Genomic DNA, 27,392 nt, shown 5'->3' on the forward strand with positions numbered 1-27,392 from the left:
CCCCATTATAAAAGACAAGACCTGCTGCCACCTGTGCAGGGAGCTATTGTATAGATAGATGAGGGGCAATGGTCCAGCCACAGGGCAGGGACCATAGAACTTCAAGAAATGTCCTCTTTTCCTCACACCATCAAAGATCATGGCAAATGGTGGGGCAGTCCCTCTTCTGGGTCAGGTTTTCGGTTGACTGACCTTCAGTCTCTAATCCCATCTTATCCCCATTTGTACAGCTCCTGGTAAAGGGCTTCTTATTGGAACATTAAGGTCTTAGGCCTTAGTAGGGGTATATATGAGCTTCTGGAGATAGTTGATGTCTACACTCAATTGATACAGTGAAGACAGTATAGGGACCAGGCATTTGGGTCTGGTCCCAGCTTTGCCAATGGTTTGCTGTTTGTTCTTGGACTTCATTATCCATCTCTTGGCCTCAACCACATTAGGATTCAGGAAACTATGGCCTGGAAGTCAAATCTAGTTCAGCACCCATTGTTGTACATAAAGTTTTATTGGAACACAGCTATGTCCATTCATTCACATATTGGCTATGGCTGCTTTCACAATACAAAGCAGAGTTGAGTAATTACAACAGAGATTTTAAGGCCCACAAAAAACACTAAAATATTTTTTGTGTGATCCTCTACAGAAAATGTTTACCTGATCTATAAAATGAAGATAAGCAAAAACCCATGAGTCAACATACATTCTATAAATTTGTATAGACAGAGAGGGTATGTAATTTATCATCCAAACTGGGCTACGTGCTCTCAACAATTTCACCAAGACAAGAGAAGTAAACCAGGGCTATCCCAGACAAACAGGGATTAGGATCATCTATCTGTAGAATACTACCACTACAGTATGGTGATCACATGATAAAAACAGGTCAAGGTCAAAGTTTCAACAGGAGACAATAAATTAAACAACAATACACAGGTTTCTTTCTGACTTCTTGAAACCCCCAACTTGGTTCTAGCTATGTTTCCTACCAGACACATCATGCAGCTTTTTCAAAGTGCTGTGACCTTGACAACATCACCCTTCTCCTTGAAGTATCTCAGGGAATAAGTGGTGGGGATTCTTCACAAGATTTATAGCAAGAGCTTCTCCATGCAACTACATAGGTAGATAATACAAGGCTATACCATTAATGCAACTCAGAAACCCTAAATACTTTGAAACGAGTATTTCACATAGGTGCTACATAAACTGGTTTGATGGTAAAAGCTGAGCTGAGCTGGTCTGACACAATTTATAGTCTTTGTCCCACTTCTTATTAATATGTGTAGGTTTTGTGGGAGGAAAATTAGTACATTTGACTATGAGGTGCTGTCCCAGAGCTCACTAGAGGTGTTATAAAGCATACAGTGTATGCAAATATATTACCCTATAAATTCCTGCTATTCTGAATTCTGAAGCCTATCTGGTATCATGAGTGTCAGATGGAAGTTTGTGGGTCTGGTACTCATTAAGCTGTGCTGCACAAAAGGCAAAGTCACAGAAATGAGGAGAACAAAGGTACTTGTCTCAAGACATTTAGGATAAAACATATCACAGCACCAATGACACCCATGTTGAAATCAGTGGACTCTGTTTTAGCCATTTTTATCAATAAGATATTGCTGCCTTCAAGAAGGGAGTGGGGGCTTCATCTGACACAAATGAGCACAGTCCACACTGACTTCCACAAGGCCAGACTTTGCCCAACTCACATCTGCATTCCTGATAGAGTAGTTTGTGCTATGCCTTGGACATGATAAACCCTCAACAAATGGTCAGCATCGTCACCTCTTCATCACCACTGTCACCATCGGCAGCAGCTCTCCCCTGCTTCTAAAAGGAATTTCAGGAAATGTCTAACAAAGGACAATACAATTATTCTAGAAATAAACTGAGGACAAAATAGAAGCAGACATGGCAAAAATCTAGGCTAAGTATCTCAGATAATTGAGTACTAAATTCTGATTTCTAGTTGCCAAGGCAATTATCTCTTCCATGTAAACTCAACAAGTGGTCTTGATAGAAAAATGTATCCCTAACACTGACAACTGAAAGGACTGTACCATGGACGTGGAACTGGAGGACACTGAAGAAGCTATGGCTATTTGTCTTACTACCCTCAGGTTCATCTTCTGCTTCAGATACTAGAGAAATTTCTCCAAACTGCAGATATCTGTCAGTTTCTTACTTAAAACTTTTCAAAAGTGGGAGTGGGGATTAACTACAAATAGGTACAAGAAATCTTATTGGGATGATAAAAACGTTCTGGAAGTGGTTTAAGGTGGTGGCTGCACAACCCAGTACCTTTCCTAAAAATCACCACATTGCATAACTAAAATAGGTAGATTCTATGACATGTAAGTTTTACCCTAACAGTACTGTTTAAGAAAAAACTCTCAATGGTCTCGGGCTATATCGACCTGGAGCCCTGCACCTTGCAGCACGCTGTGAGCACTGTGTGCTCTCAGTCCTCAGTGAAGTAAGGAGGGAAAGTGAGAATGGTGTTTAGAAACTGATAGAGCAATTTGGCATTGCCATGACATTTTTTATTGTGGTTTATAAAAGTATGGACTCACAGTGAGTTGGGAGAAAGTGCCCTTTCCCTGCCATGGTTCGCTCTAGAGGCAAACTCATCAACCTGGCCTTCAGGCTTGGCCCCACATTACCTACCTGCCATGCAGACCCACCTCCCTGTCTAACACTTTGGCAATGTACCCGTAAAGAATTTAGAGTTTCCAAATTCTGCCATAATCTCAACTCACTCCTCTCTTCCACCATATGCTCTGTCCCTGGCAATCCAAATGTCCTTTTTCTCCTCTTCCAATACATTTTATTTACCAGTCAGGACTCAGCCCAGCAGTCCTTTCCTCTTAGAAGCCATTCCCATGGCTTTTCTCCACCAAACAGCCCCTTCACGACTAGTTAGCTCTTCTCTCTGGGCTTCAATGTTTTCATCTACAAGGCAGGGATAGTAAAATACCTCCCTCATCAGGTGGTTGGAAGCATTTTCATTTATACATGACTTCACTGTCTACCTTCCTCTAGCACTCTGGAGAGTGGCATGCAAACTGCTATGCTGTAATTATTTACACATCAGTCTCCTCCTCCAGACCATGCCATCCAGGGAGGCAAGAGCTGTGACAGGCCACCTCTGCATCCCTGGAGAAGCCCAGTAAACACAACTGAGTGAGTGATGCAGCAATGAAGTCATCTGCAGACCTCCACACTGGAGGAAGGAAAAGAGGTGCATAGGTGTGTCAAGACATTTTTTAAACCAAGCCATGGTAAAGTGCTGTACCTGATAGAAATGTGGCCAGAAGGTGCTGATGGCAAGCTCTGCCTTCACCCAGCCCTCAGTGACAACTCCAGACACGTTCCAGACAGGGTTCCCCTGAGGTCCACCGTTCACTTTTACATAGACATTCAAGGCTCCAGGGCTAGACCGATCACGGCTGGAGAAGTAGTAATGGAAGTCAATGCAGTGAGTGTCGTTCTCCTTCAGGGTGGGCAGAAGAAGGTGGGCCTTCTGGCCAGAGGCCCTCCCAGAGCTGTTCACCATCATGAAGGATCCTGGAAAACCCCCAAGGGGGGAGTAGAGAGAAGGAGAGAGAATGAGAATCAATCACACCACAAACATGGTGGCCAGAGGGGTGGCTGGAGATGAAGTCACCCTGAACCTGAGTGACCTCTTCTGTCATTGGAACTAAAAATCCCTAGCACCATGAAATTTTAAGAATTTGAAAGAATTTCTACAAGGTAGAAACATTACGGTTAGCTCTTGAAGGAAGTGTGAAATAAAACCCCCAGAAGTGAGTTAACTGCAACCTTTGCAGGTGGAATGAGATGAAAAGGAACCTCGTAGAAGCTTGGGTTGTTCTAACAGAGGTAGAAACTGCACAATACTGGAAGGGCCATGGTTCTAACGGATTCCACCTGGTCCCACAGGGAGTACAGGAAACAATATGCCAGAGGAGCATATGGAATAGAGTTATCCAAGTAAGCAGGGAGTCCTGGAGAAATAAGGGAATGTGCAGGACAATGTCCAGGAACAAAGGAAAATAAGTAACATTTGTGAAGCATTTTCAGAGAACTGGTGCCTATGGGAGGTGCCTTGTTTATATTTAATTTGATTTAATCTTCAGATTGAGCTGGAGAATATTCACTTAACTTAAAGATTGAAAACTAATAGGAAGGCAAAGATTGGGAGAATTGTGATTCAAGACCAGCCCAGGCAAAAGATTTAGTGAGGCCCCCATCTGAACAAACAACCAGGCAGGATAGCACATACCTATAATTCCAGCTATACAGGAGGCATAGATAGAAATGATAGTGGTCTAAGGCCAGCCCTGGGCAAAAAAGTGAGACCTTACTAAAGCAAAAAGGTCTAGGTGTATGGCTCAAGTGGTAGAGTGCCTTCCTAGCAAATGCAAGGCCCTAAGTTCAAACCCTAGTACTGAAAAAAAAAGGACTGAATGACTTTCTCTGGGCCACTTGAACAAAGAGGGAGGGAACCCAGATTTTAACTTTAAAGTTTATGCTATTCTTAGTATTCACAGAGGACATAACTGTTTCTAAGCATTAAAAAAGCTATCTCATAAAAAGAAATGAGCCTCTTCTGAGTTGTTCTGACAGACTAAATAGTTGTCCCCAGTACTTCATCCTTCCCTGGTTCCAAGTTCTTTGCCATTGGCTTTGCACTTCCTCTAAGCAGAAGCAGAGGATATGTTTCTATCCCTTGATTTCAGGCTCCACCATGTGACTTGCTTTGATCAACAGGATGGTAACAGAACAATTATCAGATGCTTAAAATGTGCTTGCCTAGCAGGCTTGCCTCCATCATTACTGCCCCCTTTCACGGGAAGAATGCACCCCAGGTAGCTCTGTCCGTTTCAGCTTGGGATCATGAATAAACACACATGGAGGAGTCATGAGCTCACCTACAGTGAAGATCAGGCCATGACACCTGCACAGCTACATGGCCAACAAGCCAATCCACAACCAAGCACAGGCCCACGAGTGTGAGAACAAATACTTCTTGTTGTTTTCCACCTGTTTTCTCTAGGATGGTTATGAAGTGTGACTGGAGAGATAGCTAATGGATAAAGTTCCTGAGAGCCACACGCAGGTAAGAAGCCACCAGGAGGCACATTTCACTTCAACATGCAAAAGACTTTCTAACAAGGGAAGTTGGTGCAAAATGGGATCAGCTTTCCAGAGACAAGGTGGTTTTCCATTACTACAGGTGGCTGAACACAGCCTGGACACACTGAGGAGCCATCTAAGGGAGTTTCACCATCAATGGGAAAGGCTGAACTCTGAGACTTAAAGTTTTACTCTACTAAATAAACTGCACCATAAAACTCAGGTGATTCTGGGATGAATATTTCCACCTAGAAAACCATGATTGCTTTGAACTCGTATTGTAACCACTAAAATCTTCATTTAGAATGAAACCTTAGGACCACTTATTCACAGCCAAGATGAGCCACTTTGGTACCTGTAGGTCACTTACTCTTTGATCCTAACACTACAAGGAATAACAGCTGCCAGTTACTAAGTGCTGGACTATCTGGCTGAGGTTCTAGACAGTATCAACCATTCATGTTCTGTATCCTCTGTATTCTGAATGAATTACCAACAGATACAGGAAAGAAATCCCATTCAAAACCTCTATACTAGCTGCTCACAAAGCTGGATTAAAGAAAGCATCCTAGATGTGAGGCCAAATTAGGCTTCCTGCACCTGTCCTCCCCCCAGCTAGTGTGCAGAGCAGCTGCGTGGCTTAGACCCCACTCTTGACCCTGCCCAGATCCCCAAGGCCAGAGTTATTCTACCAGGATGATCTCTTAGGGCAATTGAGCTGACTCATACCAAAAAGGAGCCAGTGAAAAGAAGGGTGACAAGGACAGAGAAATCATATTTCCAGCATCCTACCAAGCAGAAAATTCACCCACCTCATGAAGCACCAGCCACTAGAAGTGGAGCAAGTGCTTCCAAGAGGGTTATGTATTCTACTTTATGGTCTGCCAGTGACTAGAGGGAAGTGGGGAGATGTCTCCCCATTATAAATGTTATCTGATTATCATAACTTTTCAATGAGCAACAAGGAAGAAACCATTAAAGAGGAGTTGAGGCTTAGAGACAAGACTGACCCAGGTCCATGCCTGTACCTGTCTACTGGCCTCCATCCTATGGGGCTTCAGAGGGTTTCCTTAGATAAGTAATGACCCCCAAGTCCCACAAAGGGAGGGTGACTGCTCTGCCAATTAAGTGTTGCCCATCTCCTAGGAGAGGAGGCAGTCTGAGAATCAAGGTATGCCTGGCTCTCTCCTTGAGGCCCCCATGCACACATTAACTCCTAACTCCCCACCAATTTCAGTGGATTTGGCATGAACATGATGCATACCACTGCCAGATCTGGTCCATAAAAGACACCTCCCTCCCTGCCCACATCATCCTTCTTCATCTTGTCTCCCAAAGGATGATGCTAGGCCCAGCAGTCCCAGCATCACCTAGGAGCTCATAATAAATCAGAATCTCAGTCCCACCCAAGTCTACATTTTATCAAGATGCCTCAGTGAGCTGTACACATATTAAAATGTGAGAGACACTGGACCATTCTCTTTTCCATGTAGAACTGAATGTTCAGTATTTCAAGAGCCTAGGAGAAGACAGGGTCACAATAAAAGGAGCCAGGATCCCTGACTCTCCATGACTAGACTGCAGGTCACCCACCTATTAGAAACACCCATTTTGGACTTTAGTAAAGAAGGAATAAACTCCATTGGGTTTTTGAGTCATTCAAAATTTAAAGTGTGCTGTATTCATTAGCTAGTATTATCATGATTTTTGCATCCTAGTGGAGTCCCTAGTTCTACACCTCCCTTTACTCAAGAAGAGAGTATGATGTGAAAGGATAGTTACTAAGCAAAGCTGTCACATGCTCTAAATCAGGACATGATTAAGAGTGGGAACACTGGGTGGTAACTTGGAAGCATATTTGAAACAGCAAAACAGGCACGTGTAAAGGCACCAAGGCAGGTAGAAGCAGTGACTTAGGGGAGGTGGGATTGCCATCTGCAGCCCCCTCCACTTCTTGTCCACCTTCCCGAGGTCTTCTCACATCTTCCAGAAAGGCAGGAAGCCATATCTGTGAGTGGAGCCCAGGCCTGCCATTTCTGAGTGTTCAGGAGTGAAAGCCCTTGTTCAGTGTGGCTCAGTGGCACCATCTTTGATCAACATGTTGGCATAATTAACATCATCGCAGGGCTGTCAGTTTCCTGGAGATCAAAAATGAGCTGGTCATTATGCCAAGATCAGTCAAAAACAAGAAAGAGGAAAACTGTAAGTACATTCTTTTTCCTTCACCCTCAAAAAAAAAAAAAAATCCACTAACGTGATAAGGAACATAAAACAGCATTAGTTTCCTCATAGTTATTACACATAATACTGAAAATTGTGGAATTAAACCAGGAAATAGTCTCTGGCTGCCCATAAATTTTACATTTTCCCCCTTCGTGCATAATAACGCCTTGATAAGCGCCCTGCTACTGATGTGTCGACAACACAGACCCCCTTTTTTGAAGGCAAAACGTTTTGCGGTGGCAGATGGCGGCTATTGTGTTTACACATGGGCACCTCAGGATTGCATTTCCTCACATCGGCCGTAAAAAGAAAGTCCTAATTGAGTTTTTAATGGCTTTGCACATTGTTCATTAAGATTACATGAGTGTGCTCTGGCGACTGGCAGCTGAGGGCCTAGAGCTCTGAAAGGGAGGAACAGTCCCTCAGACAGGTGGCCCTACCAGCTTCCAGCACCAGGACCTACGTGGAGGGAACCGATGGCAGTGAGAACCCAAGTACTGGCGAAAGCCAAGCAGCTGTGGTGGCTTGGAATGAGTCCTGGATCTTCAGTCAGGAAAACTGGGTTTCAGTCTCTCTTCTGCGGTTTCTTAGTTGTGTGACTTTGGGCAGCTCAATAAAACTCCCAGGGCCACAATGTTCTCATCTGTTAAATGGGGTAATGCTTTGTTCATTTCAGTGGTTATTAAATGAAAAACTGTACTCAACTGAATAAATGTTAATTTAATAATACATGGCCAACAACAGCTAACTGTGGCTCAATGCAGCTTCCTGAGAATGCTTACGGAGAACTTGCCATTTGCCATCCATGCATTGATCTAAGCATCAACTGGCGTCCCAATGAGATGGTGCCATGCTGCTTTTCAAATCGTGAGGCACAGAGAGGTAGTCATTTGCCTAAAGTCACAGAGCAAGAAAGGGTCAAGATCTGAGAATACCGCCTCCTTAGCTTCTCAGATCATTCCTTTCTTCTCACTCCAGTGGCCACTGGCCTAGTTCAGGTTGCTGGCATTTGTTTCATGGAGTTTTGCAATCAGTCTAGTCTTTGATACTTTTATCAGCTGATACAACAGTAGTCAGCGCCATCATCCTAAAGTGTAAAAATGACCATGATGCATCCTCTCCTTCCAACAGAGCCCTCCTTTAGAGGAAGATCCCATTTCATAAAAAGACTAAGGTCTACCATGGGGATGTTTGGAGCCGTCCACATCTGGGCCACCACCTCCCTACCTTATACAGGGAATGTCTCCCACACAGAGTCCTCATCCACTCTCTGTCAGGCAGAGTCATGCTTCTGCCCAAGGTGTGAAGTTCTAATGTCGGAGACCTGTGGACAGGTTACTTTAATAGAAATGAGAATTAATGTTGTAGATGAAATTGAGGTTGTTACTCAGATAACCGTGAGATGGGAAGATAATTCAGGATTCTCCAGATAGGGACAATGCAATTACAAGGACCTTAAAGCAGACAAAGGAGGCAGGAGAGCCAGGGTCAGAGAGAGCTGTGATGATGCAATGCTGATGGCTTTGAAGACAGAGGCCAGGGGCTAAACAATGCAGGTGGCCTGGAGAAACTACAACAGGCAAGAAAACAAATCCTCTTCCCCAGCCCCTTGCCAGAGCCTCTAGAAAGGAACATGGCTAGCCCTGAGGACACCTTGAGTTTAACTCAGTGTAAGCCATTTAGCACTTTGATCTTCAGAAGTACAAGATTAAAAAGAAACTGTTGTTTATAGCCACTAAATTTGCAATAAATCATTACAGCAATGATAGAAAACTCATACACACTCTGAACATCCTGTAGGGACGAGTGTTTGCTCAGGTGACACACTTCCTGAAATCCATGCTACTCAGCCTAGCCAAATGTCACTGCTCTGTGTGATGGTCACAAATGCACTGAGGCTGCTAGCCCTACCTTGCGGTCGCTTATACCTCACAGTGCCTACGTTCTTTGGACAAGACCTGATCTAAAGATCCACTATGATAAAACTAAGCTGAAGCTATCTGGTCACAAACAAAACAAAATGAAAGAAACAAACAAAAAAGGAGTAAGAGACACAGAAACATCAAAAGACTTAAGGCAGTATCAAGTGACAAAATGCATGTACAAGAGAACCACTTACAACCAGTATTACTTACAACCATGAATACGAACCATCATTAAAGTGATCAAAAACATAGCAATAAACCAATAGCCACAGCAACAAACATATCATCCAACAGCATCGACATTATCTGTGAAAGCAATCTAATTATCATGTGTCAAAAAAAGGAAAGAAATTTGCTTCTTTTATAATACAGCTGAAAATGGGGGGAGAGTGTTAATTACAGCTTAACAGATACATAATATCTATTAAAAACAAGGAAAATATATCCTGAAATTTCAAAAGAGCTGAACATTGTGAGCATTTTGCAGTTAGCTTGTGTGAATGACTAATAAGTATTTCTGTAATCATTCATTCAGACCACTAAGTTGGGGTTTAAACATTTCATATGCAAATTTGTGAAGGCAACTTTCCAAGACACAGTTATCTGATAAACCATGTAGGTGTGGATAATGTCGTTTAAAAATGAAATGAACCCAGGTGATTGGATTCAAATGAGAGAAGGAAAGGGCTCCCTGTTACCCATTCTCAGTCCCCTAACCCAAAGGAGCCACGCCTGAGGTTTATGGGCATTTGAGCCATTCCCCCAAGACTAGACACCTAGAATTCCTGTGCTCCCTCCCTTTCTTGAGACAGAGATGAAGGTGGAGAGGAAGACAGAGAAAACAAAGAAGGGAAGATGAAGAGGAAGAAGTAAGGTAAGAAGAAGAAAATGGCAGAGTAAAAGATGAGGAAGGGAGGGAAAAGGAGGAAGGAAAGCAGGAAGGGAAGAAGGGGAAAGGGAAAGAAGGAAGTAGTGAGGCAAAAAAGCAAAATACAGAGGAAGGAAAGAACACAGAGACAGGAGAAATGTGAGAGGAGGAAGAAGATTAGGGGACAGAGCAGAATAAAATCCAAACCATGTACAGCCTGTTAATAAATGTGCATCCCTAACTGAGGCCAATAGGAAAAGGGGAACAGGTACTAGAGAAAAGGTTAGATCAAAAAGAATTAACCTAGAAGGTAACACCCACGCACAGGAAATCAATGTGAGTCAATGCCCTGTATAGCTATCCTTATCTCAACCAGCAAAAACCCTTGTTCCTTCCTATTATTGCTTATACTCTCTCTACAACAAAATTAGAAATAAGGGCAAAATAGTTTCTGCTGGGTATTGACGGGGGGGGGAGATGGAAGGGGGGAGTGGGTGGTAAGGGAGGGGGTGGGAGCAGGGGGGAGAAATGAACCAAGCCTTGTATGCACATATGAATAATAAAAGAAAAATGAAAAAAATAAATAAATAAATGTGCATCCCTCCCCCGCGACCTCACAAACAAAAACAAAAGCAAAAATGAAACTGTTCACCCAACATTTTCCAAGATGAAACTGACCCAGGGAAAATGCTGCAGGGATTACAGGGACGTGCATTCTTCCCCTGACTAACTTCACTGTCTCAACACCCACGGTAGGTAAAACAACGGGACCCAACACAAGAACTCAGCTACATAAATTGTGGAACATATGACTGTGTTTGATTTGCTTTTTAATGTTGATCAAGGTCAAGATCAAGAGAGAATTGAAGGTCACTGTTCCCTGACTCCCTGCCCCTCCTGTGGCACTCATGTTAGTTACACAGGCCCTATAAGCAAGACTTCCCTCTCTGTTTCTGCACCTGCAAAGCAGGTGTGTGTGGGTAGAGTTGCTAAAAGTTCCCCCAGCTATAAAAGTCCTCTGTTCCCAGACCTTCCAATCTTGCGCCCAATCACAAGTGAGTTAGGGAGCAGGGCTGGCTTGGGTCTTCTCCAGATCTAAGAAGAGGGAGTGGGGAAGAGAGACCTTTCCTCTTCAGTCTTATTTCTGGGGGAACACAGTATTTTTTATGTTTCCACAAGAATTTCTTTGTCTTTTTTATCATACCTGTTCTTAACAGCAACAATAGCAAAAAAAAAAAAAACCCAAAAAACTGCAATCACGTTTTACTTTTATTCAAATAATTTAATATTAAATCAACCCTATGAAGTAGCCACTATTATCATCCTTCTCTTGCAAATAAGAAAACTGGGGCCCAACAAGGTTCAGTAACTTTCTCAAGGACACACAGCTAGTAACAAAACCAGGATTCAATATCATCCTTCTCTTGCAAATAAGAAAACTGGGGCCCAACAAGTTTCAGTAACTTTCTCAAGGACACACAGCTAGTAACAGAACCAGGATTCAAACCCAGGAAGTTCTAATCATTTGCCACCTGCTTCCATGCCATGAAAGGCCATGTTGTATTTGGTAACAAGAAGTGATCATAAACTCCCTGGCATTAGCTGGTCTTGACTTAAGGAGCTGGTACAAATGGGAAGAGGGGCAAAAAGTGGGAGAAAAGAACAAAAATTTAACCCACTGGCAAGCTGCTGTCATATTAAGAGTAAAGGGAACAACAGGATTGCTGGGACATTGTCAGACCTGAAATTGTTCTTGACATTCATTGGGCTGAGACCTTTGCTTCTACAGCTCGAAATTAAAATGACATGGAACTAAAATATATATATTTTTAAATCTCCCAACTCTTCACACATCCATTGGCATGATAATATTTTGATTAGTTACATTTATGCTCCAATTACATTCACAGAATGTTCAACTCTGTCTTATATATAGCATGTTTGCCATGCTCCATAGAAAATACTGGATTATTACCTCGTATATTTGCAATGGGAAAAGACACAAATGGAAAGGGAGAGGAGAAAAAAAGCAAAACGGAGAGATGACTAAGCCTGTTAAAATAGGGCTGCCTTGCCTCCGAATTACTAAATTGGGTTGTTGCTATTATCTCCCAAGCTTTAAAATGCCAGAGTTGGGAGAGGCGTGCAGTGTTCAGTCCACCTTTCTGTTCACCTGATGCTTTTATCCCCTCTCCAAACTGGGTCTAATTGCAACCCTGTCACATACCCAGTGGGTGGCAAGGTCAATAGTGGGGGATGTTTGTGTTTTTGTGCCTTTTTTTTTTCCTGGAAAGAGCATCCATCTCTTTCTCAAAGAGGTCCATAGTCCTGTCCAAGATAAAGGCTAAGAGTTCCTCTGAGTGTTGCATTTGCCTGTCCTGACGATGCTAGCAGGGACTTCTTACCATGAGAACTGGTAAGATACCACCAGTGTTTTGTTCTTTGTTAGTATACCACATTGCAGGGGTGAAGCTGAGTATATCACCCATATCAATGGGCTCCTCAACCCACAGAGACCTGCTGAAAATGGTGCACACCCCAACTCCACAGCACCCTCCACTCAAACTTTCAGCCTTGTTTTCCCAGCTCACTTCCTTGGGCCACAGGATTCTGAAGTCTGCTAGTACTCCCACATGGCTACAAAGGCATACAGCCAACCCCTCTGCCTCTTTCCTCATGATATCCACCAAGACCAGCATTTTATGAATTTAATAAAATTGGTTCTAACTTCAAATATTCCTGTGCACCTACTATGTGTCTGACACTCCGAGAAAACAGCAATCAGCACAGAAGACTTCTTGCCCTTTTGAAAATCACAGCAAAATTAAACACAATCTTAAGAAAGTGAGGAGTTTTAAAATAAGGCATGTCCACAGAGAGGTCTCTAACCTAGACTTTATTTGGGGGAGGAATATGAAGAGAAAGAAAATAATAACTATCTAGATCAAATAAACTCTATTCTGAGGCCTGAGGTATTTCAGGTATCAGACAGATGAAGATGAAACAGAAAGAGTGTTCCATGAAGTTAAAATTTCCTTACTTCAAAAAAGAGAGTCTCTTCCTCAAGGAGGGACCACAAGGAATGATAGCTGTAGAGCAAGTGTCTTGTAGCTACTTCTCTGACCTCCAACCGCAGTTTCCAGATGAGGAATTTGACATTCAGAAATGTGCAGTGAGTTGCAAGAAGTCACATAACCAACTGATGACAGAGCAAACCTTCAAACTTAGGTGTGTCTGACTCCAAGGTCAACACTATTTTTCTCTGAAACAGTGGTTCCAAAATTATACACTACATTAGAATCACCTAGAAATCTTGTTAAAAGTTTGCTGGGCACCATCTCCAACAGGTTCAGGGTAGAGTGCAAGAATTCACATTTCTGATAACTTTCTAAGTGAAGTTAATGCACTTGATCCTTGGCCCCACTATGAATGCATTGGAGTGACTAGTGTCTAATTGTTCTGTCTTGATAGACCAGGTGCTCATAAACTTGGGCAGATCACCAAGCTGTGCTGGAGCCACCATGATGATCACTTTCTTGAAGAGACTCCCTCTTATCCTGAACCACACCCTTCCCACCTGTCTCAGGGGCAGGAGGTCTCTGGCCACAGGCCATCCAACATGAAAGCCCTCTGTGCTGCCCAACCCCAGCAAGCCCTTTCATCTGGCCTGAGCGGTCTCCCTTTCATCATTGCTAATTACTGAAAATACCATTAGACACTTATCGACTCCCCCAAATGTACTAGGGGCTGCATATTCCTCCTCTTTTGCCATCCTCTAAGGAGCTACCAGACTTTGACAGCTGTTATCCAATTAATCCTGACAGCTTATTTTTTATGTAAAGGTATTTTTTTCATGTAAAACAGAAAAAGCTATTTCCCTTTTTGGGTTAAGAGAAAGAACAAAGAGAGGTCAAATAACTTGACCACCATCCCTCGGGTCATTTCTTGTCTCTTTTCTGCTGCAGGGTCAGTAGAAAAATGTAGGATAAAGGCATGGGTTCAGGATTCAGACTGAAAGATGAAACTTCTGCTCCAGCCCAGCTGTGTGGGCTTGGGCAAGTTATTTAAACTCTTTGAGCCTCAGTGTCTTCATCTGTAAAATGGAAGCAATGTAGGTAATAGTATCTGTCTCAGGTTTTTTATGAAGCTTGAAAGCATTTTTACATCATATATGCTTGGAACAGTGCCTGACATATAGAAGATCTAGGTAAGTGTCAACTACCATGGTTATGGTTACTGGTGGCACCAGCAGAATCTCTGAACCCATGTGCAGCTCTCTAAGAGAGTTAGGTAACTAACTGTTCAGACCAGCAGGTGTGGCGGATCCCAGTCTCACTGCCCACCTGGGCAGAGGTCTTGAGGAAACACCAGGAAGGCAGTAGCATCTCCCCACAGCTGACCCTAAAGGACATCTCTTTCACCAGTAGTTCCCAAGTGTGTCTCTGACCAGCTGCAGCACCACCTGGGAACTGGGAAGTGATTGTAAAAGCAAGTCCTCAGACCCCATCCAAGACCAAATAAGTCAGAGACTCCAAGTGCGGCTCAATCACAGGTTTAGCAAGTCCTCCAGGGGACACTTGCAGGCTCAAGTTTGAGAACCATGTGTTTGCAAACAGGTTGACTGGTCCTCAGTCTGTGTGTGGCCCAGCAGAACCCAGGGGCTCAAGCCATCTCCTGTCCACTGGGTATGCCCTGCCTTTCCTATGAAAAGTAGCATGGGTCCAGAGCCTGGGTTCTTAACGCTACCCTGCCTTGCTTCTCTTGAAACCACTTTCCCAAAGGCTCTTCTGGAACGATGCCATCACCACCCCTGTGGCCCAGCTAGGGTTGGCATTCACAGATAAGGAAGTGCTATGGATGCCCTGTGTGACAGAAGGCAGGAGAGCGGGGGTACCTGGAGAGAAGAACAGCTCACAGAAGTAGACAGAGTCTCCTGGTCCTCCTTGAGTCTTTAAAGCCACCCAGATGACTCCATGGCTGTCAGTTGGGGCTCTTATAACAAGTCTCTGAACCCCCTGGCATTGTTCAGGGCCATCAGCTTCAATGCCTCACTCTTTCCCCCATCCTTCCTTCCTCTGCCTGCTTCTAGTCATCTCCACTGCAGAGTTGGTTGCTATTTCATTCTCTCCTGGCTCCTGTAACCCATCCCAGGCCTTCCTTGTCCTATATTTTCTACAAAATCCCATTTTGGATTTTTCCCCTGGTCACAGTATAGACACCAATCACTGCCTCCAGTACCCTTCCTCTTGCCACTCTTGCTCCCATGCATCCCAGTGGACCCCATGCTCCAGACCACCAACAAGAACAACTCCACCCCAGCTCCATGGCAGGACCTGGACAAAAGACCAGAACACGACAAATGGATACAGCAGAAGCAGCTATGGTGTTGAATGCTGTCTAGTGAGCAAGGAGATGGGGATTCCTTTCCTAGGACTGCACGACAGAATGTCACAAACTGAAAATGATCTTTTCACCGTCCTGAAGTCTGGAAGCCTAGGACCAACCTGTCATCGGGGTTGGTTCTTTCGGAGCACTGGTAGGGAGAACCTGTTTGAGGCGCCTCCTGTCACTTCTGGCAGCCTACCTGCCATCTTTGGCCCTCCTTGGAGCATAGATACATGGCTCAGGTCTCTGCCTGCAGATTCATGTAGTGTTCTTCCTGTGTGCAGCTGCCTCCAAATTTCTCCCTTTTATAAGGAAACAGTCATTTTTAGATTAGGGGCTACCCTACTTTAGTATGGTCTCCACATCTATAAAGACTATTTCCAAAATAAAGTGACATCTTGATGTACTGAGAGTTTAGACTTTAACACGTGAATTGTGGGGAGCTAAAATTCAACCATTAGCAAGCTACTATACTCATCCCCCAAAATGGTATCCAGGGAAGTCTTCTGTAGCATTTCTGTAGAGACAACTGAACATCAAATTCAGAGGATAGAACATACTTTTTAGTTAAAAAGTGCTACTTGGAGCCAAGTGTGGTGGTACACATCTGTAATCTCAGCATTTGGAAGGCTAAGGCAGGAGAATCTGGAGTTTCAGATCAGCCTTAGCTACAGGGTGAGACCCAGTCTCAAAAAACATCTAAGTAAATATTTTTTTAAAGTGCTACACAGGACAAAACCAGAAAAGCAGAAAGGTGGGGTAAAAAGCCACCCACCATAGAAAGACAACTGCACACCAATTCTGCAGTGTCTCAGAGACTCACATTTCAGCAGAGGAGCATGATCCTTCTGTGGACCATGGCATTTAATCAGGCTCATGACTGCAATCACTAAACTTGTCCTAAGGAAGGGGCTTAATGAGGGCTAACAGTTTATCAAAGCCTTATCTGCAGCGAAGCTGCACCCAGAAGTCACTGGGGAAGGAGCAGGAACCTTTTCCACAGGGCTGGCTGCTCACTGCTGTCACTGGTTTGTTCTACAACAAATGAATATTGAGCGTCTGGTACAATGAGCCAGGCACTGTTGTAGGCCCTGGGAACACAGCTGTGAGCAAAATAGTCAAGACACTTAATCAGAGACGGTTGAAAGAAGAAAATTCTCTTAGAGCGCTTTGGAACTCATTGAATAGGGCTCCCGTAGACAGTCGTCCCCCACAGGGAGGCTCTCTCGCCTTTTTATCCCATGATTTTCCCCTTTCCAGTTCTTGATTTTTAGCTCATCTAAAAATGATGAGCTGCAATGATTATTTCCCCAGGCAGGATCTCTGAATAGGACATTTTCTGAGCCTGTGCATTTCTGATACCACCTCACTTTTGTACTATCAATCATATGGCTGGAAGGACATTTCTTTAGTCTCAATCTGGTCACTTCTAAACACCATGGACCAGTGCATCTCATACTTCGTTAGAATGAGAGGAGTGGGCTTGCCCCTTGTCTGTCAGATTCTCTCCTTGGATATACACTTGGGAAGCAGGTGGACTGGCACATCGCACACCTTAATACCTAGTGCACAGAAGATTCTCTTATCTTAAAGGTTTGTATTGGGAGCTCAGCATGACAATTCAGATGTAGGCTCAGGAGCCAGCCTCCATCAGTCAAGTCCCAGCACTGTCATTTCCTAAAGTACATCTCTGGACAAATTACTTAGACTCTCTGTCTTTGCTTCCCAATCTGTAAAATGGAGAGAGTGAAAAGACCAGCCTCTTAGGATCATCATGAGAATTCACTGAGCTGATAGACAAACTTTTTCCATAAAGGGCTGATAGTCAATATTTTAGGTCTTGCAGGACATAAAGTTTTTGTCATAGCTACTCAATTCTAGTCTTGGAATGTGACATCCGCCATAGACAATAGATAAGGGAACAGATGAACTGTGCTCTATAAAATTTGACAGAACAGATGGCAGCAGCATCCCAGGAACTATATCACTTGCTGACCCCTAATTTTAGAACACTTCTGGGCGAATACTAAGTCCTCAGTAAATGTTAGCTATTTTATTACTATTGTTATTATTATTAACTATGATTAGATTCAGAAGGATGGTGGTCGGATCCTCTCCTACACTTATTATTTGGTTCTCTGAAACCAAGAACAGATGGTGTACATGAAAACCCTCACCCACAGAAGCATTCCTACAGCCCACCTCTAGCACTCCACTTGTGAAAACTACACCTTCCAAGATGCAATTTGCCACCATGATTTCCCTGTCAATTTTTGCCTTGTTGTGAGTTTCAGCCTCCAGCAAGATGTAAAAGGAAAGGGTGGGAGGCAGTCAATGGAACTTTGAGCGCTCGAGAAAGTTCTGTTCATCCTATAAAGGGACATCTGTCCCATGCTAGGATACTACTGACCTCAGTTCTACTACAGAGACACAGGAGGATTAGAGTCCCATCTTAACTTTGTTTGGTGGCACAGCAGAAGTGACCAATTTAATGTTTTTCTTGGCCACTCCAATGAGTCCTGGAGTGGGGGATGATTCTCCAAGGTCTGTCTAAGGGATGTATGTTTTAATTCCACCATTGTTATGGCCTTTTACCATTGCTGTTGTCCTCATGGACATTTTTATGGGAAACTGGAAGAGGCTGGGATTCCCAAAGACTTTTAGGGATTATTTCTGTCATGGACTCAGAGCATTCAGGTTTCTGAACCCTGTGTTCCCTGTGGTGCTCAGTCTCCTTCCAAAAACACAGAGCAAGTTATCTATCCACTTCTAGAATTTTCTCATGTTTCCTTTGCCACCTATAGCAATAGATATGCCAGGTTTTCCCCTGTCTTGACCAACATTGATATGTGAGGGCCCACAGCCAAATGTACAGGCAACAGGTATGCATCAAACTTTTCAAATTGGGTAGAAATTCTTGCTTACTTTGGCTTTAATTCCTCCCATAGCCTTATAGGCACTCATTAATTTGTTCATTCACTTATTCCATCAGGAAATCATGAGCAGCACCATCTACATGGTACCATTGATAGAGAGATGCAGAGTTAAGTTTTCTCTTTCATTGAGAACATCTTGATCTAGATGAGTAAGAGGTCCCTCTTGAAGAAAGGAAGGTCTTGTTGCCCTCACTGCCGGGACACTGCTGCTCACAGACTTAGCTGTTAGCTCCTCTAGAGATGGGCTTAGCTGCAGAGTGCAGCCTCCCCCAATTCCTGCCATTCTCAGGGTACTGCACATCCAAAGACCGATGGAGACAGGATCATATGGCCTTAGCCATTCCTGCCCTTGCAAACTCTGATGGGCCATTTTAGCCTTCGACTTCCCCTTGGAGTTAGTCAAGAAGGTTTTCAGGTGTGTATCACATCTCCATTTCTCTTCCATCTATTCCCTGGCCCTTCCTACCCAAAAGCTACTAGTCCCAGAGCCACTTCCTATAAACATCCTAATAAGCATTCACCTCTGCTTCCCAGAGAACTCAACTGCAACGGTGGAGCTGATGACACAAATGAGGCCTGGAGGTGACATTTGTACTGGTTCTTAAGAGATATATAGGAATACTCTGGGTGAAGAAAGAGGACAACCATTTCAGCTACAGAAACAAAGTGAGGAAGGCCTGGCAAATGGCAGCACAGCCAAGTTCCAGAATCACTTACCATCCTGGTTTGATTGGTAGCCAAGGCCAAGGATAAAGCCAAGTCCTTGATGGTTAGGCTGAGAAGCTGACCATCCACTGGAAGCCAGCAAATGTTTTTAAGGTGAACTGAGGTATGATAAAATATTCAGAAATCAACCTCTCTGCCAAATACCTGTTGGAAAAATGGAAACTGCTGTGCACATTTCCAGTAGCTGCAGTTTTCCTAGAAGGACACAGATCTTGACACAACCATGGGAATGTAGGAGGAACTTAAACTGTTTTACTTAGAAAGCCCTGACTCCTTACTCAAGCCCAGGAACTAACTCAAAGCAGGAGAAAAGGCTTGGCAACGCTGTATCCATTCTGTACCTATTGTCCTTTGCTCTGAGCCACCCTGTCCTGTAGCCACTTTGGAATCAAAGGACAGAAATGATCAATATCATCTTTATGACAAGGAACTGAAACTCTCTTGAAGCAACACTGAGCCTTATAGGACACCCCCGCACACCTTCAAATGAGGACAATTACCTACAATGATGATGATGAGGCTGCACCCTGGAGCAGGAACTATCATCTCCTGGGAATCAGACTGCTCCCCTCAAGTGGTGACAGAGATAACTTCTTTGGAACACCAGAGAACCAGAACTGAGATAATGACCAACAAGGCCACACCTGTAACTGGGACTGTTTATGTGTATCTTTTGTACTCTTCCCTAATTCTTTGTCTAGTTAAAGCTAAAGCCCATGTCTGTACCCCAAAGATGGCCAAAGGGCTGAGTGCTTACTTTGCCTCTTCCTATGACATGTCCTGGCTGTGTAATAAATCTCCTTTCTCTGCCTTTCACCACATCTCTTTATTTGGCCTATAGAGGAGAGTGGCTGGACTCAACATATGGAATTCCAGGAATTTGGGCCTTGGGTCCAAAACTCTAATTTCAAGTAGTCTGGAAAGTCCTCATCAGGAAATCCCTAAGTATCACAGGAAAATCAGTTTGGGCTGCTTGGATGACTGTAGGTAGCTTCTCAGCAAACAGGCAGAGACCTGCATCTACTGACTGCTGACCCCCACACACAGGCCCTCTGCTACTTTCTGGCTCTTTTGCCTTCCACATTTCTCTTTGACAAGTTTCACTGGAACTCTAAGACTAAAGAAACTAGGAAATGTAGTTTCTAGATTTTATGCCCAGAAGATGATGATATAAGCCAGTATGAGTCAAAGACCCTGGTACAACTGTAGGTACCTGAGAAGCCTGAACTGAATAGCCGTTGAATCTGAATTGGGAGCCCATCTCAGGGGTACAGAGGGTCTCCTGGGACTAGTTAGGACCTGCAAACTGGCTTAGTTCATGCAGGGCTACCACAAAGCACTCAGCTCTGCTCATGTTCAGGTTGGTACTGGATTGCCTCAGGAGCAGCTCCTGTTCTGAAGCCTATGACTGTATGAAATAGCATCTGTCACTTGCAGACCCTCATCTGCTGAATATGCAGGTTGGGTGGGGTGATTTCCAGATTCCTTCTGGCTGTCACAGCCTGTACTTTTAGGATTTCTCTAAAAGTTTGGGCGTTAGGTTCACACAAGTAACTCACCCCACAACTAGAACATTGGCCCTACCTACAAAGGAAAAGCCAGTTCTGCCAGGATTACTTACTTCTACCCAAGAAGGCTCTTGGCTGCTGATTTGGCCTGTATCCCATCCCACCCTTCTCACCACTCCTGTCTTCCCCACCTCTATGTTTGAACCACATCTTCACCACTTTCTGTCTGTAGAACTTAGGCTAAGTGCCTTTGCTCTTCACTTTTTTCTTTTATTCCTTTTTCATTTTAATAAATTAAAAGTGTCAGAAAAGAGAAAAGCTACAAAGAATAAAATAATAAACATCCGTAACTCTACCATCTAGCATTAACCACTGTGAACGTCTTGACATATTTGCTTTGCCTTTTTATTTTTAAAGAAAGATCACTTTATTGTTATTGTGAATATGATACATATTCATTTTGAAGTATTCAAGAAATGCAAAGAAGTACAAAGATTCAAGCTTTAAAAAAATCCCCAGTCTCACCACCCAGAAATAGCTATCATTAACATATGGTGAAAATCATCTTAAAATATCTTATGATATACAGACACGCAAGGATGGATGGATGGATGGATGATGGATGGCTGCCTGTACAGAAGAATAAATAGAAATAAATACTATCAAATGTGAGATAAAATGTTATATACTACTTTAAAATTTTAAATACTGTATTTGGTTTTACTTGTATTTAAAAGAAGAAAAAGGATGGTAAAACAAAATCAAAGGAAATCTAGACCTTCAAATGTTTCTTCACCAAGAGATATTTACCAAAAGATCCCTTTAAGGGAAAGAATGTAGATTGTGAAAAAAGCATTAAGAGTTTGGAGTAACCATGTTTTTTTTAACTATTTGTTTTAATTTTAGACACTGTTTAATGACTGCATGCTGTGAAAGATGGTATTAGTACTGTCAGACGTCCTTTCAATTTCCTCTCTGACTCCTGATTTCTCTGTTTTAATTGTTGATGGCTGTTGCTGTTATACTCCCAGGTTTATAACCTTCATATCTTGATCTATAACTGTAATTGTCCCAACCATTTATTGTTAGTTCTGTATTTATATGGATTCACTAACCATCAATCCTTCTACCATAAGTTCTACATTCCTGCATTCATGAATCTTTTATTTTTATTCACTCTTAATTAGTTGGGCTTCGTGATTAAGTATTTTTTTCAAAATCCCATGGATATTATATTGCTTGAGTACATTTATTCTTGATGACAATTACTTATTGGCTTTATATTCTATGATATTCTGGAACTATGTTTTCTTTCTTTCAAATCTTTTAGACATAATTCCTTTGTCTCCTGAGACTGAGTATTTCCACTGAAAAGACAAGCCAGCTGGACTCTTCCCTTTCCCCTTTGTAGAGGATGTTCTGTGTCTAGAAAACTGAGCAACTCTTTCTTTCTCTTAAGGTTAATAGTCTAACTAAGATATGCCTTGCTGTCCAGAATTCTGTGCCAAATTTTCCCAGTATACATTAGATAATGATGGTTGTGATAATTATTCTAAAATAAATAACATAAATTTTTCCATCTTAATTATTTTCTTTTACTGGTACTGGAATTTGAACTCTGGGTCTGTGAACTCAAGGCAAGCACTCTATGACTCAAGCCATGCCCCCAGCCCTTTGTGCTTTAGTTATTTTTCCAATAGGGTCTCATATTTATGCCAAGACCTGCCTAAATGATAATCCTACTATTAATGCTTCCTATGTAGCTGGAATGGCAGTCATGCACCATCATGCCCAGTTTTCACTAGTTGTGGGGGGCAGTTCTCATGAACTATTTGCATGGACTGGCCTCGAACCTTGATCTTGCTTCCAGAATAGCTGGAATTACAGATGTGAGCCACTGCACCAAGCTACCATTTCAACATTTTGAAGTGAATGATTCAATGGCTTTAATTAGTCTCACAATATTACATAACCATCACTATTCTCTATTTCCAAAATTTTCTCATTACCCCAAAGAGAAATTCTGTAACCAATATAAGTAATTAATTCTCCATTCTCCCCATCTTTACCCTGGTAACCGCTAATCTATTTTCTGTTTCTTTGTATTTGCATATTCTCAACATTAGCCTCCTAAAGTCCAGAAACAAACAATAATACTTACTGGGAGGATGTGGAGACATTGGCACCCTTGTGTGTTGCTGGTTGGTAGGGAAGATGGTGGAGCTGCTTGCCACACAGTGCCTCTTCATCTGCAAACTTACGTATTTGCTTTTGGAAATGTTTCCATTCAGAGGTAGCGTAACGTATCTACATATCTACTGTTCTGAATCCCATTTCTGCTGTATGTACTAGTGTGACTTTAAGAAAGTTATTTAATTGTGCCTTAATTTCTTCATCTGTAAGTTGGGGATACTAATAGCCTTGATCTCAAATCATTGTTGTGCAAAATTAAATACATGTAAACCTCTGGGAAAAAGTCTCATGCATGGTCAATCAAAAAGGTTTTATTCTCCAAACTACATTGAGATTCTATCTTACCCCTGTTGGAAGTGCTATCTTCAAGGAAATGAACAACAACAAATGCTGGTGATGATGCAGGGAAAAGGAAATGTTACACGCTGTTAATGCAGCCATTCTGGGGTTTCCTTAGAAAACTAAAACTAGAATATGATCCTGTCATACTACTGCTGGACATATATCCGAAGGAACGTAAGTCAGCATACTCTTGCGATACTTGTAGACACGTGTGCATTGCAGCACTACTCACACTAACAAAACTATGGAATCAGCGTAGGTACCCATCAACCAATGAATGGATGAAGACAATGTGGTCTGTATACACAATGGAGTGTTATTCAGCCACAAAAAGAATGAAATTATGTTGTTTGTAGGAAAATGGATGGAAATCAGCATATCCCATAAAATAAACCAGACTCAAAAGGACCAATATTGCATGTTTCTCTCATATGTGGAATCCAGACCATACGTGTATACATAGGTATAGAGAGAGTATATAACATAAATTTTATTGATTGATTGATTGATTGATTGATTTGTGACACGTTAAAAGGGACTATTTGGGGAAGGCACCAGAATGGAGGAAAGGGCAAGGGTTATGGGGATGAATATAGTGAAGTACATTATATGTATATATGAAAAGAGCCTAATGAAACCCATTAAAATGGTTTTTAAAAGGCAGGGGAAGAGGCAGGTGAATAAGACAGTAATAGACCAGAGTATAGCATATGCTTGTGTGGAACTATCATAATGAAGCCCCTTTGTACAATTAATATCTGTTAATAGAAAAGAAGAAAAGGTTTATTCTTTCTGCTACATTAAGTTGATCTATACTATGCTATACTATATATGTGAATAAATCAATATGATGCACGTACCTATAGACATCATGATAAGCTCTCTATGACATAGATATACATCTATATCCATCACAGACCAAATCTTCTTCATCACTTCCCTCAACCACTCCTGTCATCGCTCCTGTGATTCCACATGCTTTCCTAGCAGCATATATTCTATTTCATTTCATTTTTTGCCTTTGAATCTGTTTGTGGTCACTTTAATCTGACTAATGCTCAATTTGTTTTCCTTTGTCCCTACTAATCCCATTCTGTTCATTTATTGCCTCGTCCTGGAACACTTACTTTATCAACTTGATGTCCATATCAAGTTGTTTTTAGAGCAAAGCAATTGTGAGTAATTCGTCTCCATTCCTTAATTTATACTCCTTTCTAGGTGAGAATCATTGCTCTTGCATGTCGTAGCCCCTGCTTGCTTGCTTACACCCTGCTTTGCCTTCTTCCTCTCCTTTCTCTTTGCTGTTTTTGTTTGTAGTGTACTTTAATGTTGCTGTGACATTTCTTCCCTTCTTGTTCTGCCTACCAGGCTGTGCTTGGGCGGCTCCATTCTGACATTTGATTTGCTATGATGTATAGCATAGGTGATACCTGAGTCTCTTCCCACCATATCAGAATAATTTGTTTTCTTCTTGAGGCTGAAGTTTGAAGACTGAGTGTTCTTTGTTCTGCCTAATTTCTGGGGCCTAATGCAATTGTGAGAAGGAAGAGGAGAGCTCACACCTAAGGTGATGCTCAGACTCTGAACATCATTCCTTCTTTCTACACTCTGAAATATCCCAGATGCAGATTCACTCTATTTGGAGGTATATCTTCCTACAGGGAGATAGTCTCTATTAATTATGAAAATATTCTCTTTTTTCTTAACATTTAACCAATCAAGTATATAGTCTTAAAGTTCTTGTTTCCACTAGGGAAAGTTTACCAAGCCGTAGCCTTCCTTGATTTGGCGTGTTTCTACTCCTCAGTCTCATCCCAGACCAGTTTTCTTCTTTCTTCATCAGACAAGGGGAAGAATGTTACTCCATCAGTTTGCTTTCCTCTACATGGCTGGGTGCTAATGAGAAATCTCAGGATTCTGCTTTTTGATGTGCTGCTGGGAGAGAGTTACAAACCTTGGCTATCCTTCTCTACATCACTCCAGTACTTTGTGTTCCTTTTCTTATTCACCAGTGTTTAAAGTTTGTATTTACATTCTTTCCCTTGTTGAGCTCTTAGGATGAATTTACTTATTTATATTTTCTTATATTTAGGGTGCTTAATTTATTAGGTATTGGGAAGAGGAAGTCTGTAAAGCAGTTTCAGTCAATTATCTTACCCTGAATATTGGGATCATATTTTCCATTTTTAAGTCAAGACAATAATAATTATAATACTGAGCTCAAGGATTTTTAGGAGTAGTAAACTAGGTAATATACGTAAATTGCTTTGCAAGCTTTTAAATTTTATAGGAAGCATAAGATTTTGATAAATGTAATTGTGAGTGAATGAACTATTTCTCTACAGTAGTTGACTTAGTTATATAATTGTTAGGATTACGAAATGTTAGCACTTGACAAACTCCTAGAAAATCTGTAGCCTATTTTCCTTATTTAAGCAGTAGTAAACAGGTGATGTGGCTGCCATCTTTGGTGTCATGTTTTCTCAGGAAGTGGGCAATACAAGAATTCTATGGTTATAGCCTAACGAAAAACATCAGAAATTTTCTTGAGAATGAACCTTATGTGTTAAGAAATATTTTTATTCATTGCTTAGGAGGAAGGCCTACCTGTCAGAGGCCCCTTGTTCTGTTAACAAAATAGCCTTAAGCTTCCAAACTTATGTGGAAAATCTGGGACCAAAGCTTAATTGTTTTCCACAGTTGAGGGGAGAAAAAACAATAGGAGTGAGAAAAGAGCACAAGTTAGACCAAATGCTGAGTAAGAGAAAGGAAGAGTTTAAATTAAAAAAAAAAAAGCATTGGAAGTAAAGACAAGAATGAATATTGGAAAATAAAAAAATGATATTAATTTTCAGTTCTTTGCTCTGAAGTGTATGGTATCTCTACCTCACCCAAGGAACATTTAGTGAGTGAAATCAACAATCTGACATACTGGTGTTTTGTTAGTCAGTTCTTTGGAAGGGGCTCACATGAATTCATTCAGGTCCAAGTAAAGAACAAGAAGACACAGAATATTAATTTGCAGAAGTTAGAGAATGTGGATTTATATGTAGGTTAGTAGTATCTTCCTCTGTCCAAACAGAGCCTTGGGATAGAGGATAGAGTAGGATACTTGCATAACTGTCCTGAAGGGGCCTAGGACCCTTCTTATCAGTCAGCTTATCAGATGACTGAGTAGAGAGATGAATATTAACCTGAAGCTAAAAGGATCCATCACCAACACCAAGGGAGGAAGTAAAGTTCAAAACAGGAAGGTATCTAAGTAAGTTTGTACTATTTGCTTTAGCCCAACAAGGAAAATTTTTCCTGCTAGTCCCAAATCTAGAAGTTGTTATCTGCTTCCAAACAAATTTTTGGAGATTCACACAATCCTGATATTATGATCAAAATAAAAGGAAACAAAAATTCAACCAATATTTTCAGTACAAGATAGCAAATCAATCATCTATAGTTATCTCCTAGGGCCCCACTGAAATGATTACAAAAAATAATTTTTAAAAAATTTTTAATATTTTTATTGTCATATATTAATTTTGTACAATCATATATTGTACAAAGAAGTTTCACTGTGATAGTTCCATACATGTATATACAGTTGGATTTTTTTTAAGTATATAAGCTCTCAAAAACAATGAAGAAAAGGAAAGTTGCAGTTGACAGAACTTCTTACTGACCACTTTGGATCTTAGAAAGAAATGTCACCATAGTTTAAATTTCTCAGGGAAGATGATTTTTTTAGCTAAAAATTGTACACTAGGTAGAGAAGATGTGCCTGAGTCTAGCAGAAAACAAATCATGATTCCAACATACTGGATTTGCTGATGCAATCTGCACAGACATGACAATGTAAATGGTATTTATACATGTTCAACTCTTAGACTCATGGAATTAGTCCATCATGAAAGGCAAAAAGAATTATAGAGAAAGATCTAGAAATGATCAACCTTGGCCTCAAAAGAGTAAAGATAAATGGGAGGGCACCAATGACTTTCGGTAAAATCTTTTCAATATCCTTAGCTCTAAAAATGTCTGTATTCTACATCAGAAGAATACTGCCATAGAAAAGGAGAGTGTCTTATCTGAAACCAAAAGACAACAGCCATATGTAAGAGTCAAACACGACAGTCATTTCCATCAAGTTCAGGAG

At 41.8% G+C, this 27,392-nt stretch overlaps 1 protein-coding gene across 11 annotated transcripts in view; it reads right to left on the reverse strand.

Annotated features, from left to right (window-relative positions):
• The window catches only part of Ptprt (protein tyrosine phosphatase receptor type T), a 1,025,960-nt gene that overhangs the window by 685,393 nt on the left and 313,175 nt on the right, over nt 1-27,392 (reverse strand). For all 11 annotated transcript variants that reach the window (XM_074074791.1, XM_074074788.1, XM_074074793.1 and 8 more), the window contains exon 3: nt 3,296-3,567. In XM_074074791.1, coding sequence (XP_073930892.1) covers nt 3,296-3,567 — 272 coding nt within the window. The remainder of the gene's footprint in view (nt 1-3,295; nt 3,568-27,392) is intronic.

Source organism: Castor canadensis, chromosome 5, assembly GCF_047511655.1.
Source record: "Castor canadensis chromosome 5, mCasCan1.hap1v2, whole genome shotgun sequence".
Classification (NCBI taxonomy): Eukaryota; Metazoa; Chordata; class Mammalia; order Rodentia; family Castoridae; genus Castor; species Castor canadensis.